Source organism: Capra hircus, chromosome 13, assembly GCF_001704415.2.
Source record: "Capra hircus breed San Clemente chromosome 13, ASM170441v1, whole genome shotgun sequence".
In the NCBI taxonomy this organism is placed as follows: Eukaryota; Metazoa; Chordata; class Mammalia; order Artiodactyla; family Bovidae; genus Capra; species Capra hircus.
Window position 1 is genome coordinate 78,945,127 of NC_030820.1, and position 21,587 is coordinate 78,966,713.

Here is a 21,587-nt window from a genome sequence, read left to right on the forward strand (position 1 = left end):
ATGGAGGGCTCGGCAGGCTGGTGAAAACAGGAAATAGAAAGGTCTTTGAGCCTCAGGTGCCCCCTAGCGGCGCGGCGGGAGCAGTGCCTGCACGGTCGTGGAATTTCACAGCAGGCAAATGTGGTCTGAAGCCTTTACATCGACCGCATGCGGTTAGGAAAAGTACCGTCCCTCTGCCCTGGAGCGCATGCGTCCCACATGGGCCCAGGGAGCCGCTGGTGACGCAGGCACAGCTAATGTAAAATCCCATCTCTAATCCGTAAACTGAGAACGGCCCTTTCAGCTGACAGCCAGCGAGAGGACACCAGCAGCCTGCACTGCAAAGAGCTGCTAATTAAAACATTTGGCCCGCTGGATGCTAACTGGCTTCTTGAGACAGGGAGTTTTACTGCTGGGCTCCTCTGGAAATGAAGGCTCCTACAAAGGGCAAAACTGACGCGTGCAGGTTGCGGGTGGGTTTCTCAGCCGCAACACTTCGGATGCTGGGTTGGGTGATCCTCTGTGGTGGGTGGGCTTGCCCGGTGACATGTAGGGTGACCTGCGGCATCCCTGCACGGTCCTCACTGGATCCCAGCAGAGCACACCCCACAAGCTGTGACAACCAAAAATGACTTCAGACATTGCCCGTGTCCCCTGCAGGACAAAATCGCCCCTGGTTGACAAACATACTGAATGAAACACAATATCCCCTGCATTCTACACAATAGCTTCAAAACCTCTTTTCCCTAAAACTTAAGTGACTTATTTCATGGGATCCTGAATCCTCGATCACTTAACAAAAGATTGGTGTTTAGTTGCTCAGTTGTGTCTGATTCTTTGTGACTCCATGGACCGTATGCAGCCCGCCAGGCTTCTCTTGTCTATGGGATTTTCTGGGCAAGAATACTGGAATGAGTTGCCATTTTCTCCTCTGGGGGAATCTTCCTGACTCAGGGATTGAACCCGTGTCTTCGGCATTGGCAGGCGGATTTTTTACCACTGAGCCATCAGGGAAGCCCCCGATAAAACATACTCAAAGCAATCAAAGACTGTGGGTATAAATAAAATATGAATCATAAAATAAATGTTTGCCTTTTTTAATAGAGATCATTTTTTGAAGTTCTAACATGTCTGGAATAGGCAACAGTACAGAATAATAAATAATGCATGGATTTGTGGTTTTTTTTGCTGAAATTGAAACAGTTCTTCACCCAGAGAAAAAGCTCTTTACTTTTTATGTACCACAAGACACACACAAAATAGGAGCATTATCATAAAAAGCTCTCATTCTGACACCAGAATTTCATGTTTCTGCACAAATTAAAATGATCCCCGAAGGCATAAAGTACACAAGCTTTATTGGGCAACAGCAACGGGCCACGCTGGCAGACAAAACAGAACCGTTCAGAATCACGCAGGATCACATGTGTGTCATCACGGCATCAAGAATTTAACTCATCTGGGAGTTCCTGCTAAATTCAAGTTCTGTACCAGAGCTTCTCTCTAATCAAAAAAACGCTGTCCTGGTGAATATTTGCCGAGAGGATTACAGATAGTCTACTAATGAGGAAGTCAAGGAGCCCTAGAGGAATTCACAGACAGACCCATCGCAACAAAGTAATAAATGAGCCACAGGTTTTTTTTTTTTTTGCAAATACCATGCCCCCTCCCCAGCTGCCCCCCAACAAATACAATATTCACTGACATTGCCCAGCAACACCAACAGACAGTGCCTCCAGCCACACTGACAGAGAAGACCAGATTCCCTGGAGCAAGGCGCTGGCTGGAGAAGAGCCTGCAAATCCCCAAGTACTGCCACACTGCTCACGTGCTTCCAGGTTTTGTACAAAAGCATAGCATACACACATTTTTCTAAGATAGAATGGACATAATTCATGGAACTATTTCCTAAGAAGTATATATAAACGACAAAAAAAAAAAGTGCTTTATGTTAAAAGGTGAGAGAAATAAAGCCTTGCCTTTGCAAAGCTCCTTGCATATTTCTTAATGAAAAAGAAAACCATGACTGACAGGATTTTAACACAGTGAAAACCAAGTACGTCTTTGAAACTCTTGAGGTGACATCATGCGCTCACACACACACACATTCCAAACACACAAAAAAGGTCAAAGATAAAAATGGCTGATGGGTGTTGGCCTTAAAAAGGATGGAGCAGAACATGTAGGTCCCATCTGCACTGTTGGCGGAGGTTTAAAACGCTGCCCCATAAACGCCAAGAGCGTTGCATCCCCACCCTAGCAAAGATGAAACAAAGCATGAGAGCAAAGGTCTGGAGAAAGAAAAACAGGCGTGATCGTGTCTATTCCCAGTGAGCACAAAAGCTCAAAATACATTCAAAAGTACTGTCAGTATAGTCTAAATTTTCAGCAGAAGCCATACGGGGAAAAGGGTAAGCAGACGCTGGTATTTAACATCACTGCTACAAAACAGGGTTTCGCTAGGAAAGTCAGTCTGGGATCTGGATACAATGAAGTGGGAGGAATCTCAGCTCTTGGCCCCCCAGCTCCAGGCAGCTGTAAACAGATGGACCTGCTCCAAAGTCTAGCTGCTCCCTGGGGTGCCCTTCTTCACTTCGGGGAAATGTCCTTTGCCCCAAGCAGCCCGAGTCAGTGTGGCCAGCCTCACCAGGCTCCACTGGCAACACACACAGGCTCTCAAAACGGCATCAAGACAGGCGGAGACAGGAAGTCACTCGAGCTAGAGAAGCTTGTCCGGTCACTGCCCTAGAGAAAGGGAGGAGCGAACAGGCGGGAAAAGACACACCAATCGGACTGCTCAGCTGCCTCCACACGCCCCGTCGCCAAAAAGACAGGAATCATCAATTACAAAAGAAATACCTAGTATTGTTGACGGGCAGGAGGACGTGTCATTCTTGTTTTTAAACTTTGAAGGAAAGTATTTAAATAGCACTGTGCCTGTGTGCCGGGGCGGCGGTGGGGGGGGGGGGGAGCGGGGTCTCTGGCTTCCAATCAAACTGGCTGTGGGAGACTTGGGGCCACTGAGTTCCAAGGTGAGGGGACCTCCAAGCTGTCAGCGGTGTGTCCTCAATTCCTTCCCAGGTGGTGAACAGAGTCTCATGCTTAAGGTTTATGACTCAGGAGCTTCCTCTAAAACGGGGGGGTTTTGCTTGTGTCCTTGTCTTCTGCCCGCAGAGAGGCTAAGCCGGGACGCGCCCGTGCGCGCTGGCTCTATAGGATTACGCCTGCTGTGTGCAGGTCAGGATCCAGCACCCTCAGCTGACTCGTGGCTCCCACCCTGCGGGTCTCTAGCATGTGAGAAGCAGATGTGTGTTTTCCTAGACACTCGGCACTCCTGTGGGCGGTGGGAACAGGCTACCTGCCAGCGGGGTGGCTCTCTGAGGTGGCCACGGTCTCGTCTCCACTAGCACGTTGGATCCTCAGCTCTTGGCTGCCTCCACCGGGGTGTGGTCGAGAGACTGAGCGAGCGGGTTTGTGCACAGCACGAGGGAGCACGTGTGACCTCCGGGCACGGCTTCTTCCACTCCCCTGCGACCCTTTCTCCCTCTCAGATGCCAGTAAGGAGTTTAGTCAACTCAAGCACCTCAATCAAAGTTGGGAAGTAAAGAAAAATCCAAAGAGACCATCTGCATTCCCCATCTCTGCTGTTAATCTAAACATTTCCTACCGAGGGTTCCAGGAGACCTTCCTGTGGAAGCCATCACCTGTCTGGGAACAAGGTCATGGTCAGGGCTTGAGAAAGGGGAGAAGGACCTTCAGACTCCCAGGTGGACAGCGCTGACCTCCAGGCGGACAGACAGGTGCAAGAGCACTGAGCACACCTTCCCCCCGCCCCACCTCTGAGACCACATAAGATCACCCAGCAAAGACGCCAGACTGGCTCATTCTTCCTCAGCGTTTTGGAGCAAGATCTTCTTCCTAAATAACCATTCATTTAATGCAACATTTATTTCCTGTGGGGCAGAAATGGCTGGGACAGAATGGGAAAAAATCTCGCAAAACTGCAGAATCTTGAAAACAAAAATAGAAGTGATGTCATAGTCAGTTTAGCAACGCCTGCAACTTACTGTCATTCTATAAAGTTTTAAGAGGGCAACGGAAATACATCAGTGTATCAAGCGGTCCAAAGGCAAGGACCTGGTGTCCCCAGCAATCCAAAAGCGGGCTTACCCGTGGGGGAGGTGGCCATAACTTACACCTCTGAAGCACAAGAAGAACCAGGCCAAAGAGCTGCAGGGGATGCAGTCAGAAAAAATTAATCACAAATCTAAGATCTCAAGCATGATCAGCTCTTGCAGATCCGCCAACCTAACCCTTCTGGCACACACATGTGGCTTCTGGAGGGAGAGACTCAAAAACCCAAGAAAGCTTCACCGGGCCACGGCCAGCGCTTGCAAAGTCTCTTGTTCCTCTGAAACAAGAAGCCATGGCTTTATAAGAAAGTCGCACAGGGCCCCACCCGAGTTGGGGAGAGGAATCTCCACTCACGGCCACCTTTGAGCAAGCTTCCCTTGAAATCCGGAGGCAGTGCAAGCGAGCCCAGACCGAAAAGCTGCAGTCCAGGCCTCCCCCCGCCCCAAGCTCCTCACTCAGAGCTGCCACTGATGACCCACAACACGCTAATACATGGCCCCCTCTGTCGCTGCGTCCTCAGCAATTCCTCCGAACCGGAAACAGACTCCTGTGGACGTCAAGACCCCCATCCTTGACCTTTCCACCTTGGACTCGGAGGGTCTGAGCCACACGTGTGACGTGGTCTAAAGAATTAGCTGAGTGTCTTGTCACACTGTCGGCACGTGGAGGGGCCACCCAGTGGCACGTTTCCTGCTGAAAAATAAAAAAGTCCCAGGGTGTCCTCAGATAGCCACTGGGTTTGTAATTATTACCAGGTCCAAACGAAGCAAGGTAACACCTTTGAAATTCTTTTACGAGGTGGTAGGTGACGTTGACGTGAACGCCGGGGCTGCAGACGCTGAGCTGGGGGAAGGATAGCGTGCCTCTCTCACCCCCTTCTCGTGGCTTTTTTGTAATTCCAGGAATCCAGCGCCGTTTCGACAAGCCAGGCTGCCTTAGAAAGGATCTTTAGCGTTTCAAAACTAAGATTACCATCTGCTTAACTTTTTTAACCAAACAGCACCGTCTTTTCCCCAAAGCCAACACCAGGAGCTCTATCTTTCTCTGCAACCAGTTTTTTAAAGGGCAGAAAGATGTAAAAAGTGCATACGCGTTGGGACGGTTTAAAACATGAGAAACCCTCTACGGTTTTCAACTGGACAGAAACTTTTAGCACAAGACAATGAAATTCAAGTCGTAAGGAAGCCTGCACGGCGACGCACGCGCCAACCTCTGGGCTGAGCCACGGGGTTTCAGAGTCACGTTCAGTCCTCCGTGAACTGCCAGGGGCTCAGACAGGCCCTCGGGGGCCCTTGGGCGCCTGCCTCCCGCGTGTGCCAGGCCGGGGCTCTGCGGAAGCCCAGAGCCTCAGCGGTGGGCCTGCACAGTCCCCGGGCGGTGGTCAACAGGAAGCAGCTTGGACTCTGCCCGCCAGGCGTGTGCGCAGCCCGGGGTCCCCTCCCGCACTCGGCCTAGGACGTGAGCTTCGAGTAGCTGGGAGGCGAGAACCGTCGTCGCAGGTACTTGAGGACGTAGAGGGGCAGACAGCTGACCAGGGTGATGACGGACACTTTCCACAGGAAGGACAGCGTGGCGATGAAGTACACGTCTGCGGGGAGACAGAGCACAGCGGTGGGCGGGGGGGGGGGGGGGGGGCGCCCGGCCGGTAGCCTGACAGCTGTGCTCCCCTCCTCCCTGACCTGCTTCTGCAGCTTCCGGATCTTCCATGAAATGCTACTTCCAACAACTGGGAAAAGAAAACTATGGCATGGGGTGGGAGAGGGGAACCCTTCCAGGTGTTTTTCATTTGGAATCTGACAGCTGGAGGTTTTTCTTTCTAAACCTGGCAGAAAGGGAGGCTCAAATACATGGTTCTGCTTCCGAGCGGCTTTTTGCCTTCATCTTGGCGACAGTCACAGAAGCCGGAGCCAGGTCTGAGGGCAGAGCAAGGGGGTGGAGACCCTTGGTCAGGACGAGCATGACCTTGGGCGGGGGGGGGGGGGTGGGGAGGGGGCTGCTGGCGTGAGATCCCCTCCTGGCTCCAGGACAGTCGTCCCTGCGGTTAGGTGGTTTTTGCGAGAGGAGCGACAGCTAGTGAGTACCAGCAGAACTGGGGGCATCTCCCCTGCCTCTTGAGCAGAAGCTGGGGAAATGCAGTGGGCACTGAGTAACCACCTACTAAGTGCCACGCCGAAGGCCCCACCCATGGGCTGCTTGCCCAGTCCTAGGGCAGGTCCACTTCTAAATCGATGACTGAAGCTCCTGGGGGCAGGCTCATCTGGCAAGCCTCTGTGACTCCCCGGAGTCAAGCTGCTGAAATGCACATGTAGGTGCTCACAAAACCCATTCAGGGAGGCTTTTCAAGCAAGTGTGAAGCTGTTCTAAGACTTCATCTTCCGTGGGAATGCTGCTGTATCAAACTCTTAAGGAGCAGTTTGCTGATAAACAAGAGGCAGGATGGAAGATGCCTCTGCAATAAGGCAGAGCTTCTCAAGCCAACAGCCGTGTTACGTCCTGCTGACAGTCCCTTACTCTCCAGCAAGCCTGACTTGGCTCACCAGCTCCGCAACTCCACGGAGCCCAGCATGGTGACCAGCTCCCTGGAGAAAGCCCAACAGGTCCTCGAATTAAACAAATCCCCTTCTAAGCAAGCAGACACGGGGCGTGGCTTAAAGACCACACTCAGCACTGAGATCACGCCCACCGGCCTCAGTTCCAGGAGGCCGACTGTCAACAGTGCCTTGCTCCACGGGACGCCAGTGAGACAAGCAGGGCTGCTGAGTGCAAAGGCCTGCTGGACACAGGGCCCAGCCCACGAGGGGCCCGCCTCCCTCCCAAGCTGAGGCCCCTGGGCCCGCTGGGCAGGCTGTGTGTGTGCCCCAGACGGGGGTGGGAGGGGCCCTTACCAATGAACTCGTGCAGGAACACGAGGGAGGCGATGTAGCAGGCCAGGCTGAGCAGCTCGGCCACCGTCATCAGCCAGTGCCAGCTCTGGATGGTCAGGGCCACCATGAGCAGCTCCGTGAGGATGAGCGACGTGAAGGAGATGGCCACGATGTGCACGAACTCCGACTCGAACAGCAGCAGCGCCCCGTACATGATGGTGCTCCCTGCGGGGGGTCCACGTGGGAGGGGTCCGCGTGGGGAGGGGGTCCGTGTGCGAAGGGGTCTGCGTGGGGGGGTTCCGAGTGGGGAGGGGGGTCCGCGGCAGGGGAAGGTGCCCACGTGGGTGGGTCCACGTGGGGGGGTCCACGTGGGGAGGGGGTCCACGTAGGGAGTTCGCGTGGGGGGGCCCACGGGGGGAGTTTGCGTGGGGGTCCACGGGGGGTCCACGGGGGGGGGTCTGCGTGGGGGGAGGTCCGCATGGAGGGGGATGCGCGTGGGGAGGGGGTCCACGTAGGGGGGTCCACAGGGGGAGTTTGCATGGGGGTCCACGGGGGGGTCCGCGTGGGGGGTCTGAGTGGGGGGAGGTCCGCATGGGGGGGTGCGCGTGGGGAGGGGGTCTGCGTGGGGAGGGGGTCCGTGGGGGGGTCCACATGGAGGGGGTTCCACATGGGGAGGGGCCCGCAGCCCCTCTGCTGGGCACCGATGCCCCCCATTCCCTCAGGACACAGCCTGCTCGCCCACACCTGACCTCGCTCCTCTGCATTTAGACATGAAAGGTACCATTTGGTCAAGGATGGTGATGAGAAGCCTTCAGGAGGTTTGAAAGACAGGCAGCAGATCCTAGTTCTCCTATGTTCTTTTTTTTCCTTTTAAATTTTTTGGCCACGCTGGGCAGTGTGCGGGGTCTTAGTTGCCCAACCAGGGATCACATGGAAGCATGAGGTTGAACTGCTGGACAGCCAGGGAAGTCCCTAGCTCTGCTACACACCTTCTGACTTATATACAATTGAGAGTTGGTCTCCGGGAGGGAAAGGAAAAGACAGGCAGGAAAGAAAGGAAAAGACAGGCAGGAAAGACAGGAAAAGAGGCCGAAGGAGGAGGTAACTATCTGGATTGGGGGGAACGAGAGACAGAGGTTTCTGTATTTTATTTGAAATGACAGACATGGCCAGCCACTGAAGAACACAGTAGGGGCTCTGAAGGGCTCTGAAGTGGTCGTGCTCACAGAGACACAGCGGGGAACAGTGACTAGCAAGGAGCTGCGGGGAGGAAGGGAAAGGCGTGCTTGCTGCTGGACGGATACACAGTTTCCGTTCTCAAAGCTGAGCAGGTTCTGGAGATACACTGAACGCTATTGAGCTGGGCACTTCAGAAGAGTTATGAAGGTAAGCGACATGTTTTGTCTCTTCTACCTCCCACCCACCCCGAAAAACATGCACAAAATTAACAGGCAGCTAAGAGACACTCGAAAAATCCTGCACCCGTGCTGAGAAGAGAAAGGGAGGTGGGGGAGAATCTAGATAAGCACCTTTTCATCCAGAATTGCAGGAACTGAATAGACCATGTCTCATGTTGATCACACACACTAGCTATGTGAGATCATTGGTTACAAGCAGGGCCAGGAGACGGAAGCCCCAAAACTCAGGTGAGTCTATCACAACAGAGCTGGGGGTGGAGGGCGTGCAGCAAAGCGCCTCTGCTTGTTGCCATGAACTTTCACGTTGGCTCTGCTTTCTTCAACCAGACACACACACGTCACTCTGCTACACCTATCCGGAAGACCCCTTCAGACTGTTCTAGTGACAGGGTACCCCCCCCCAACAAATCCAACGGTCGCTACACTTCTTACCTCCACATCACCTCATCAGTAAAAATCACTAAGCATGAATCCCTAACGGACAATATGTATTTGTGAACTATCCATGTGTACCTGTGCAGACAGACATAGAAAGCAGGCCCACTGTGCAAATACATCAGCTACATTACAAAACACACCAGTAAAGAGAAATTCTAAACAGAGTGAGAAAAAAGTATACACAAAGAGGGCTTGATATTTCCTGTCCACGTTCTAGTAAATCAGCTTACAAAGCCTCTAGTCTGAGGGACCCTCTCTGGAGCCCACGGAAGTAAATCCGTTGTTCAAAAACTAGAGCTGGACCTCAGAAAACGCAGAAAACGTATCAGGACATCCCAGAAAGCAAGCATTTGTTTGTTACAGTGACTCCAACACCCCAGCAAGCTCTGATTAGTATTAGTTACGTTTTTCTCTGGGCTTCCCTGGGGGTTCAGGCAGTAAAGAACCTGCGTGCAATGCAGGAGACTCAGGTTCGATCTCTGGGTGGGGAAGATCCCCAGAAGGGAATGGCAACCCACTCCAGTATTCTTGCCTGGAAAATCCCATGGACAGAGGAGCCTCGCGGGCTACAGTCCACGGGGTCACAAAGAGTGGGACACGACTGAGTGACTAGCACTTTCTCTGATTTTGCCTCAGTTCAGCTGGCAGCACCACGTCACATGTGTGACTCTGAGCCCCACAACCGCGTCCTCAGGACTTGCAGAGGGGGCTTCCGGGGGCCCAATGCTACGCTCCTGACTGCTGTCTCAAGATTCTAGCTGTTTCTCTTCGTGTTCTACAGACACAGCACAGGAAATGTGACCCTCAGGCAAGGCCAGAGCACAAGACAGCCGGTGGTTTCGCCCGTCCTTACCTTGATAGATGCTGATCAACACCCATATCAAGAACGTCTTGTAAGACAGCGGCCGTCCCTGAGCGAGAGAGGAGGAGACGGAGTGGGTCAGCAGGCAGGGCTCGGCCAGGGCGCCAGGCGCCTTCAGACGCCCCTGCGCCAGCCAGACAAGACAATCTGCCTGTTTTCATTGGAACAGTGGCTCACACACGTCCAAATACATTAGAGAAATGACATTTTTTTTTAAGAGAAGTGATTTTAGATAAAATAAGGCTGCTCCTTATTAAAAATTCCTTGAGGACAAAAAAATGCAATTACAAACACACAGGTTTTTCCGGACGGTACATAAGAGCATTTCCAGGGGCACAAGGAGCAGCTGCAGGACAGAACTGTTGGGGTGTGTAAAAAGGTGTGAGGAGGTTTGTTTCCTATTGACCTATCAGTGTTACGGTTTAACAGTCTTTACGTGTTCATACAACAGTTTAAGTAAAATGATAAGCCCCCACGCCTTCCTCTCAAAAGTAAGAAAGCCATCAGTTCAAGTGTGTTCACATCAGACTTGGAATGTCCATGTGAAATACGTTACAAGAAGCAGAAAGGTGAGGTCTTTGAACAATTTGAGTAGAGTCTATACTATACCTTCTGCTGACAGGGTGAGAAAAGGTCTAAGAAATGTATCATAAAAATAAAGACGTGACCATAGCCACAGAATAGCTTTGTGGGTTAAGGCAGAAAACATTTGCCTATATAAGGCAAACAGGCTGCATTAAATGCATGTTAATTTATAATTTAAATAGAGCAGCAGAGAAGGTGGGAAGAGGGGGTAACGGGGCTGGGGGAGGAAGCCGGCAGGCACTCGGGGACCTTGAGCAGGTCTTTGTACAGCTCGGGGTACAGCATGGCCACTTCCGACTTGACGTCTTTGTCCAGAACCAGAGAAAACACGGGAAACATGGTGTAGATGGTGGAGTACCTGCGAGAAAAAAGACCCCTCAGCGGAGAGCCAGCCAGGCGCCCCCGCCGCTGGAGACCAGCTTCCACCGCTTCACTGAACAACAGTGCACGCGGCGCCTGGGGGACGCAGGGCCGGTGTGAAGCCCTGGAGATGCGAGACGCAAGGCAGAGAAAATCGCCTGCCTTCAGGGAGCGCCCGTGCTGGGAGTCAAAAGCCAAACCCAGTAAACGGTGCTGCGAGCTGGAGGCAGGGTGCCGAGGAGGGAAACACGAGGCGGGGGAGGGAGCAAGACACGGGGTGAGATGGCGCGACTCCAGAGAAGGTGGACGGGAGATGAGACGGTTGAGGAAACGCCCGCAAGAGGAGAGGGGCGGCCGTGTCAGTGTCCAGGGAGGAGCCTCCCAGGCGGACACAGCGGCAAGGGCAGAGGCCCCGAGGTGGAAGTGTGTCTGTCCTGTGAAAAGGGCAGCGAGGCAGCCCACGTGGCCGGAGCCGCGCAGGCGGGGGGACGCGAGCAGATGAAACCCGAGGGGAGGGGGACCAGGTCCCAGGGAGGCACGTGGAGCCTAAAGCCCTGGCTCTGTTCTGGCAGGTTCCAGCCACGGTTCCAGGACCTGACAAAGGGCAGGCCGTTTTCCCAGTTAGAAGCAGGCAGAACCCCGGTGCCGGTTCTCAGGCTGAACGTCAGAAGACGTACTTTGTAAGACGGCCCTGGGGGCAGTGGGTCCCTCTGTGCCTCCCGCCTTGGTAACCAGCCGCCCTACCAGCATCTATACGGGCCGGGGGGGAAACCAGACTCCACCTCCCTGGGTAACTCAGAGACCAGCACATCCTCTGCAAAGGTCAAAAGGAACGTCACAAATTCCAGGCCAGGAACAGGGGTGGATGTGACCGCAGCAACCGTCCAAGGGACAGCACAGGGCTCGGCACAAGCTCTCCCAAGGGTACGTGCCCCCGGGAGCGAGGCTCTGGCTGCCTCAGACTCACCGGCAGGCGCTCGCTGCAGGCGGCCATGGCAACGAGGGTCCTTCCCCGATCCCCTCTCTCCGCTTTTCCTAAGACCCCTCAGGGACTTCAGTTTTGCCTGGTTGCCAATTATCTGATAACCTCAGGCTCTCGCAGGCCAGCACGGTTCAGTCATCAGGTACAGAGGGACCACAGACAGACTGGACTCGACCTCTGCACTCTGGTTACGAGCTTACCAGTTCAAAATCATATTAACTCAAGAAGGCTCTAAGCCAGACTGCCAGACCAGCCTTGACTTGGGGACCGAGGCGTCTTTAACACAATGCTTCTTCCTTCTTCTGTGGTGGTTTAGGGGTGGCTCATTAAAAATTAATACTTTGCCTGGACTGTCTTACCCAATGATGAGGAATCCTTGATAGAGGGGGACGGAGGCAAAGTAAAACACGGAGGAAAACACAGCCTGTGCCAAGGAGAAAAAAGGACATTACCAAAAACTGTAAGCAAAGCGCCTGTGTCTGTATTATAAACACAGCATCAACACTCACACAGTGCTTACTTTACACCTGCCTGTTACAGTGCTTTAAGTCTATTCGCTCATTTAATTCCTTCAGCAACCCTACAAAGGAGGTGTTGCTATCATTGTACCCACTGTACAGATGAGGGGAGTGAGGCGCAGAGTTTCAGTGACTTGCCCAACATAGCAGAGCTTGTAAGGGACAGAGCCAGGAGTCACGTCAGAGGGCTTAGCTCCAGGGTCCACTCCCAGCTCCTCTGTAAGCATTTATTAACTTACACACAAGCCAGACCTGGGAATACCTTGTATCTGATCTCGGTGAGTCTCCATAACAACCCACGGGATCACGTCCTAATACTGCCTACATCATAGAAGGGGAAAGTGAGCAGGTAAGTGGCCCTGCAGGATTCAAGCCCTGCTCTGTCCCCAGAACCCACACACCCAGCGGCTCAAAATCACCTCCTCTCTGGGTGTACAACCGATAAACAAGCTAGCGTATGCGTGGAAAGAGACACAGAAAAATATCCTCCACCCTACGGATATGTACCAGCTACCCTGGAGGGTGGGATCCAGAAGGCTTCCCTTCTCATATTACGCATTCTACTTCTCTTGGAGATTTCTACCATGAGCCCCAACCTACTACTTCTGCAATCAGACAAAAGCGATAGAGATATTTACCAGCCCCTGCTGCCTGATTTGGAAAATGTTAGCAGTGAAAAATTGGGAGATGAAACCAGGCTTGACGCTCTGTTACTTCCTTCTCTGAACACCTACTGACCTCGACAGAAGCAGTGACCGCTAAGCTAGTTAGTCAAAACCTACCGGAGGCCAGGGGCAGCTGTTGCCTGAAGGATTTTAAAACCTGAACATGGAAGAAAATCACTGTGGACAGTGACTGCAGCCATGACATTAAGAGATGCTTGCTCCTTAGAAGAAAAGCTATGACCAACCTAGACAGCATATTAAAAAGCAGAGACATCACTTTGCCAACAAAGGTCTGTCTAATCAAAGCTATGGTTTTTCCAGCGGTCATGTACAGATGTGAGAAGGGAAAGGGAAAGGGAAGTCGCTCAGTCGTGTCCGACTCTTCGTGACCCCATGGACTGCAGCCTACCAGGCTCCTCCGTCCATGGGATTTTCCAGGCAAGAGTACTGGAGTGGGGTGCCATTGCCTTCTCCAACAGATGTGAGAACTGGACTATAAAGAAGGCTGAGCACCAAAGAATCGATGCTTTTGAATTGTGGTGCTGAAGACGACTCTTGAGAGACCCTTGGACAGCAAGGAGATCCAACCAGTCCATCCTAAAGGAGATCAACCCTGAATATTCACTGCAAGGACTGATGCTGACGTTGAAGCTCCAGTACTGATGCGAAGAGATGACTCACTGGAGAAGATCCTGATGCCGGGCAAGATTGAGGGCAGGAAGAGAAGGGGACGACAGAGGATGAGATGGCTGAGTGTCATCACCGACTCGATGGACATGAGTTTGAGCAAGCTCCAGGAGATAGTGAAGGATAAGGAACCCTGGCGTGCTGCAGTCCATGAGGTCGCAAAGAGTCAGACACGACTGAGCGGCCGAACAACAAATGGAAGGAAAGGCTGGGCCAGCCTAGTGGCTAGAAAGAGTGTGGAACCAGAGACCTGTCGCCCTCATCGCCTGTCGCGGGCCTTGGCTTGGTACAGAGCTCAGGATGCAGGTGGCGCCGAGGCCCATGGTCACGGGCAGCCTGGCCCTGCCCTGGTTGTGACTTCGGAACTGAAAGGTGAAAGCCCCCTTTCAGATGACTTTTCACACAGGCTGCTGCCCAGGAAGGAGGATTGTAAAAAGGTCAAGAATCCTGGTGTTCAGTTTTGCAAATCAGTCAGGAACCTCTTCCTCTAAATGGGCCAGACTGACGATAACACCTTCACCCTGGAAACAGCAGTGTGGAAAATAAACGTGCCATATCTTCATCTATTTCAGAGGCCACTGTCAAGGCACAACTCTAAGGGGACTCTCTCAACCAGTTACTTTTGGCACAGTGCACAGGGTTAAGGGGTTTTTTACTGGGGATGAGGGAGTGGTTGGTTTGTTTTTTCCCTCGATAGCACAAAGAACAATTCCTCACGCTAAAATTGTTTTTTTCTGAATCCATGTCTATGGTAACATACGGGCATTATAGAAGTAAATTCATCCAGGCCAGCTTGTGTGTGTTTGCCTGAGAATGAGTTGATTAATCTCCCAGTGATTAAAACCATGACATTATCCAGTCCAACTGATGAGCTTACATAACATAAAAGTACAGATGTGGTCTGATGAACCACGGCATCTGTTAGCATTTTAATCGTGTTGATGAAAATCACTTTAAAGCTCCTTCACTCATAAGTGCAATAGATATTGAAAACAGAACCGCCCCCAGCCCACCCCCGCAGATGCACAGATGAGCCAGTGGAGGGGGAATCCTCCTGAAGGCAGGGTGTCTTTCGCATATGATTAAACAGCTTCCCCACACATTAAAACAACACCTTAACCTAGAATGGTCAAATTCAGAGAGTCATAAAGTACACTGGTAGATTCCAGGGCTGGGAGGAGGAATGGGGAGCTGGTGTTTAATGGGCAGAGTTTCAGTTTAGAAAAGTGAGAGATTCAGGAGATAGACGATGGTGAGAATCGCACAGCCTTGCGAACGCTGTACGCAACGCCGCTGCAGTGCACACTTACGTGTGGTTTAAACGACGTTGTACATTATGTGACTTTTACCACAATAAAAAAGGAAAAGGATAAAACCTCACCTTAGCTTTACACATTAGCCTGTTTTGCTTTTATTTATGATGTAAGGATGCCTTCAGCACTTGATGCCTTAATAAAACTCTCTGCTTCTCAAAGTAGCCCTCTCTGCAGGGCCAGGGCCAAGACCCTTGAACAGAGTGATGCCCCCTTGACAGGTAGAAAGACTGAAGCCCAGAGTGGTAACGTGACTTGCTCAAGGTCTCAGAGACACCTGGGGATACGGGTCCAAGATGAACCATTCATAAGTTCTCACCACTTAACTGGGGCTCTTTTTCACCTAAATGCCCAAGGAAGAAAATCAGCCAATAGATGTTCAACACCCAAAATGTTTTCTTTCCCTGCTTTGAGCCTCCTCCGTACCACGACTTCACTGCCACGGCCCAGTGATAGACTATGAAGGAGCTGGGGGGGACAGAAGATGGGAAGATACCTCATACATTCTGGAATCCTTTGTGAAAAAGCAAGATGTTACTCTTTGGGTCTGACCCCTGGGTCAGGAAGATCCCCTGAAGGAAGAAATGGCAACCCAGTACAGTGTTCTAGCCTGGAGAATTCCAGCGGACAGAGGACCCTGATGGGCTACAGTCCGTGGCGTCACAAAGAGTCAGACACGACTGCGCAATGAACACTTTCAACTCCCCGAGAGGACGGACAACTGGGCTGAGCACGCTGGACCCCCAGCCTGGCTGCGCTGGAGGCAGAGCTGAGGTGCACTGGGCTGTCCCACTTTCACTGAGTGCCCCCTTAGGTGGAGGCAACACATGCCCCCCAGAATGGAAGGCAGAGGGGAGACCTGGAGTAACAGGGCAGGCACCAGGGCCCCTGCCTGGGTGGACTAAATCCCTGAAGGATACTGTGCCAATTCCTCACCCTCACTGAGCCTCAGCTTCCCCATCTGTAGAATGGGCACAGACCACAGTGAAGACTGCAGGTGCCCCTGCTTTGTGAACACTTAACCTGCTGCCCAGGGTACCGGACGCTCTCAAAAAAGGCACACTGTTTGTCTGTGGCTGCTCTCTGGTGGTCCTCGATTCTGCATGCGGAAAACTCTGTGCTGGACTATTCATTTGGCGTTTACCTCTGCGTCCTTCTCTCTGGCAAACTAAGGATGACAACTCACCCCAATACACGAACCCAAGTCACCTACACCACTGTCCATCTCGTGCCCCAGCCAGGCCCTACCGTTGACACTCTGCAGAGCAAGCCCAGCCTTGGCCCCCACACAGGAGGGCTCCAGGCAGGCGCTCCGAGCTCTTTAGGAGTTGCGGGGGGAGTGGTGCAGAGAGGAGGGCTGGAACTGGCCCGGCGGGGTCACCGTTCCAAAGCTGCTTCTCAGGCACTCTCCACAGCAGCCCCCCGTGCGCCCACGCGCCCGCGCGCCCACCTGCATGGCGCTGATGCAGAGGCTCCTGTGGATGACGAACTGGCTGAGGGCGGCTGAGCGCTTGTAGCTGTTGCGGCCATGCACCATGAGCAGGCGGCCGAGGTGCCGGAACTGAGTGATGGAGAAGTCGGCGGCCAGTGAAGCCTGCTTGCCCTCCTGGGACCGGACGTCGACATCGGGCGCCATCAGGGGCACGGGAGGTCAAGGCAAACACATGTTTTTTTTTTTTAATTGAAAAAGCAAGAGGCTGGTAAGGAGATCTTTGAAGAACTTCAATAAAGAAATTCTTTGGTTTCCAGCCATACACAGTTGGTGGTCTGAGTCTAAATCTGATTTTAAAAGAGGAATTTATTTAAATAAAAAACATTCTAAAGCACAGATAGTCATAATTGGGAGGTCAAACAGATCTAGTATTAAGCCTTGGGGGTTAGGCCCAACCCATAATGGGAGTCAGGAGCAAAGAATCATTCCAAGGCAGGCAGTGAGCACTCAGCTCCCTTAAGAGTTAAGTGTATGGGGCGGGGGAGGGGGGGTGGGGGGGTGGCAGGCGATGCTCCTGATGGTACTAAATTGAACATTCCCAAACACAGCTTTGCACATTCACAGAACTGAAAACAATTTAGAGTGCAGCCACATTACGGGATTCTTTAAAGGCACGTGACAGATGCTATCAATGGGACAGATGGACGTCACGGCCTCCTGGTGAACAGGAAGGCATAAACTCCTCTTATGCGCCCCTTACACCAAACACACAGGACCATAAGCAAGCCCACCCGTCCCACAGACGTCATGGGATTGTGCTCCAATTGCCTGAACGCTTCAAGAATCAACGTCCTGAAACACACCACCTCTACCACAAAACAGGCAGAGAGAAGGGTTCTCCGTTAGAGGAGAGCACACAGACGCGAAAGGCCCAAGTAAACGTGGTGTGTGAGCCTCCACTGCTGCCGGGATTTCTTTCTTAAACATTTTGGGGACCCCTGAAGAAATGAGACCATGATGGCGATGCTATTTTGCTTATGTAGAAAAATGCCCTCTTTCTTAAGAGATCCACCCTGAAGCACTGAGGGTAACATATCTGCAACTTACTTTCAGCTGATTGAGACAGAGAGGGAAGGGGGAGGAGAATGTGACAAACGCGAATAACTGGTAAATAATCAAAGCAAAGAGTAAACAGGTGCTCATTGTCCTAGCTCGACTTTTCTGAAGGAGTTACATTTTTCAAAATAGAAAGTTCGAGGAAATATACAAAATGATGTATCTACATGTTCTGATGTATAAAGAAATCTAAGGTACGGCAGATTTAGGGAAGTTTCATTTGTAAAAAAACATAGTATAATGTTTTAAATGTTAAATTACACATGAGAATCATACATGTGCGTGAGGTGTACGCATATAGGTGGTGGTTGTTTAGTTGCTAAGTCATGTCTGACTCTGCGACTTCGTGGACTGTAGCCCACCTGGCCCCTCTGTCCATGGGATTTCCCACGCAAGAACACTGGAGTGGGTTGCCATTTCCTCCTCCAGAGGCTCTTCCTGACCCAGAGATCGAATCTGCATCTCCTGCTTGGCAGGCAGATTCTTTACCACTGAGCCACCTGGGAATTCCATGTATATATGTGTGTGTCCATATAAATTATATACATCCCCATAACAAGTGGTATACACGTAGACAAAAATTCTAGGAGAATAACCACTGTTATTAGTTTGATGCAGCTGTCCGAAAGAAAAAAATGCTCTTTACCCATTTCTACATTGTTGTGGTTTTCTTACTGTGAGCACTTGTCACTTTTACACTCCAAAAAACAAAGGAAGCAGACTATAACTTTTAACAGAAGAGAAAATGTTCTCGTACTATACAGCATCGTGTAAAGAATTCCATCTATTAACCTCAACTGTGCTTTTTACAACCTGCATTAAAGGAATCATACAGATTTCAGACCCAACATCTTCTTCAAGGATCATTTAGCTCTGCAACTTCAAGCAACTGTCAACTGGATGAGGACCAGAAAACCAGGGGAAAAAGGTGGAAAGGAAAACAAACTTTTTTTGGAAAATCCAGATGCATGAATGTACAGAGATGTATAAAGAAATATATATGACAAAATGCATATATGTCTATATATGACATATATGTCTATATGCATTTTGTCTATATATGATAGAGAGCATCTCTGGCCCTCCTTCAAGGCCTCCACACTCTCACTCCACACTCAGAGCTAACAACTGTGGGCTCAACTTTGTGGCCTATGTTCATCTCAAGTCACAAAGGACAGAGGGCAGGGCAAACGATTACTGGCAGGCACACAGTTGACAGGGAAGGAAAAAGAAAGATGACTGTAACACACAACCTTTAAAAATCTGCAGCTGCCACAGCATTTTAGGCAGGAGCAAACCATGCTCCATTCTTCCATAATCCCTGAGAGATGACCCACAGTGTGAAACTAACGCTTTTACTAACAACACTCCCAGGGAAGCATTTGGAGTACATTCGCTGCACCCCAAGAATGCAGCAAGACACTAAAAAAGATTAGGTCTGGGCAAGCAAAGACTCAGCGTTTGTCCGTAAGATACCCGGACACCGATCTCTGACTTCCCGGTAGTAACACTAGGTAATTACCAGATGTGGTTCCTTATGCTCTGTAATTCTAATCGAGAATTTTCAGAAGCACCGAAGCTGCATCTCGGAGGGAAAGGGAAACCCCAGCTGGTGGAGCAGAGCGGCTCCCCTGTGACATCCTCACGACCACCACCTAATGCCCTAACGCTGACTCTGGGGCAGAAATCAGCGCACACGCCCCGATCCATGCTCACCTTTCCCTCCACGCCCACGCCGCAGTCCGACTCCTGGATCATGCTGACGTCATTGCCACCATCGCCTGCGGGGCGTACAGACCAGACAGGAAGGTCAGCAAGGACGGAGAGGCGAGAAACAGGACCGCGCTTTTCCCGGTCACTTTCCAGACTCGCCCACTGCTGCCTCCCGTCGCAGGCTACGTTTCTGTCCTGTTCTGTTCACTCAGTCTCTCCAACAGCCTGCGGAATCAGCTTCTTTTACAGGCAGAGGAGCAGAGAGTCAGAGGGACAGGGCAACTGGTCGAGGGGCCTGGCTGACTCACTGAGCAAGGGGGCTGTGTCCACGCCGCGTGGGGGTCTACAGCCCCTCGGGGCCTGCCTCCGAGGGGTGGGGGTCCCATCATCATCACCATCAGCGATGACAGGTGCTGCCCGGCTTACTGCGACTGCTGCAGGCACCTCGTAAAGGCTACGGCCCTTCTGAATCCGCCCAGGCACCTCTCCAGGGAACCGCGGGTCCTCTCCCATTCTACCAATAAGGAGACCGGCTCCCGACGGGGAAACCAAGACCCCCGCGGACCCCCAGCTAGGGAAAGCCTGCAGACCGGAGCCAGACCCCTCTCCACAGGTAGTCTTCTTCACCCCCGCGGCTTTGCTGCACTGGTATCACTAGTCAACAAGGCACAAACCGAGGAGGAAGGTCCTTCTGGACGCTTTCTCAGAGCAAAGTACTTGAAAATAATGGCGACAGAAACAGGCCAAAGAGGGGAAGGGGTATCAATGTCACGGCCTGGGTCAAGGGGCCTGGGAACCTGCAGCGCGCGGCTGTGGGGCCCCGCCCCCGAAGGTCACCCGGCGCAGGCGCGGCGGGCCCATCCCCCAAAGGTCACCAGGCGTCCCCTGGAGGGTCACGGGCAGCCGTGGGGCCTCGCCGCCGAAGGTCACCCGGCGCAGGCGCGGCGGGCCCGTCCCCCCGTCCCGCTGCAGGTGAGCGGGCGCGGCCGCGGGCCTACCTACTGCACAGGTCAGCCTCCCGGTGCGCTCCTGGAGCAGACGCACGATCTGCGCCTTCTGGGTGGGTGCGCAGCGGCAGCAGACCACGGCCGGGCACTGGCAGGCCAGCTCCATGAATTCGTACTCGTAGTACTTGAGGCACACCTGGCGGCAACGGGGGAGAGGGGCTGGGTCGGCCACGGTCCCCCTCCGCCCCGTGCCAGCTCCCGGGGGTCCCGGCGCCCACCTCCAGGGAGTCTCCGGAGATGACCAGCGCGCAGTCATGCTTCCTGCGGAAGGCGTTCAGCTCCAGGTGCGCCTCGCCGCGGTTGGTCACCTGTAAGGGAAGATGGTGAAGGAGGCCTTGCGCTCTGAGCCGCTGGGAACAAGTGGCGACTTCCTGGGGCTCCCGTGAGGGCCAGGCCCCTGGCCTAGAACCCCACCCTCCCCTGCCACCGACCCCTGAGCCAGAGCAGACCCTGTTTGCTGTGACTGTGGGCATCAGGGGGGTCTGCACACCAACCATCCCCTTGCCTTTCCCCCAGGAAGGCTGGGAGCCACATAATCAAGGGAAGAGCAAAAAGCCAGTGTCCTTTCATTCTGCGCCCGCACTGTGCTAAGCACTATTCCTGAACTTTCACCCCTTTACTTCTCACAAGGGCGCTGCCAGGCTCTACTGTATGAGCAAGGACACGGACGCAGGCGCGATGTGCTGGCCTGGCTGGAGGAGCAAGGACACGGACGCAGGCGCGATGTGCTAGCCTGGCTGGAGGAGCAAGGAAACGGACGCAGGGCATGTGTTAGCTTGGCTAAAGGAGCACAGCCTGTCCATTTCAGAGCTGGCGGCTGGCTTTTCTATAAAGAATCAGGTGTTAAGTATGATATGCTCTGTGGACCACAGTCTGCCACAACTACCCCTCCGCTGCTACACTGCCAAAGCAGCCACAGACAATCCTAAACAGATGGGCAGATCTTGCATTTAAATAAAACTTTATTAAAAAAAAAAAACAACAGGTGACCAGCACACAGCCATAGTCTGCCAGAATCCTAGAGCATACAGCGTGTTCTCGTTACGTCCAACAGTGATGTTCTGTGAAGCCGCTGTGAACGGTCAGTGATTACTGAACCACTGCTGCTGGGGGAGATACAGGGTTAGGCTCCTCTGAGCCTCTCGTCACTATATTTTTGTCCATCGGTCATTACATAACCTTGATTTCTACGTGTCTCTGTTTAAAGACATCTTTGAAAATATATACTGCCGAAATAAGTCAGAGAAAGACAAATACTGTATGCTGTCACTAATATGTGGAATCTGAAAAATAAAACGAATGAATATAAAGAGACAGATACAGAGAACACGCTAACTGTGAATAGGGAAGAGGAGGGGCAAGATAGGGGTAAAGGATTAAAAGATACAAACAACTGTGTATAACATAAATAAGCTACAGACTGTTGTATAACACGGGGAATCTAGCCAATATTTTATAATTATAAATGCAGTGTGTGCTAAGGTGCTTCAGTCATGTCCAACTCTTTGCGACCC

At 52.3% G+C, this 21,587-nt stretch overlaps 1 protein-coding gene across 3 annotated transcripts in view; it reads right to left on the minus strand.

The window, feature by feature from the left end:
- The window catches only part of ATP9A (ATPase phospholipid transporting 9A (putative)), a 129,081-nt gene continuing 108,814 nt past the window's right edge, over positions 1,321-21,587 (minus strand). For 2 of the 3 annotated variants that reach the window (XM_018058042.1, XM_018058043.1), the window contains exons 20-28: positions 20,292-20,381; positions 20,065-20,209; positions 19,070-19,134; positions 16,256-16,411; positions 11,982-12,046; positions 10,530-10,638; positions 9,687-9,744; positions 6,999-7,202; positions 5,565-5,701 (exon numbers count right to left, since the gene is read on the minus strand). In XM_018058042.1, coding sequence (XP_017913531.1) covers positions 5,565-5,701; positions 6,999-7,202; positions 9,687-9,744; positions 10,530-10,638; positions 11,982-12,046; positions 16,256-16,411; positions 19,070-19,134; positions 20,065-20,209; positions 20,292-20,381 — 1,029 coding nt within the window. Of the gene's footprint in view, positions 5,702-6,998; positions 7,203-9,686; positions 9,745-10,529; positions 10,639-11,981; positions 12,047-16,255; positions 16,412-19,069; positions 19,135-20,064; positions 20,210-20,291; positions 20,382-21,587 lie in introns of all 3 variants that reach the window. The other variant, XM_018058040.1, reaches the window with a different exon arrangement.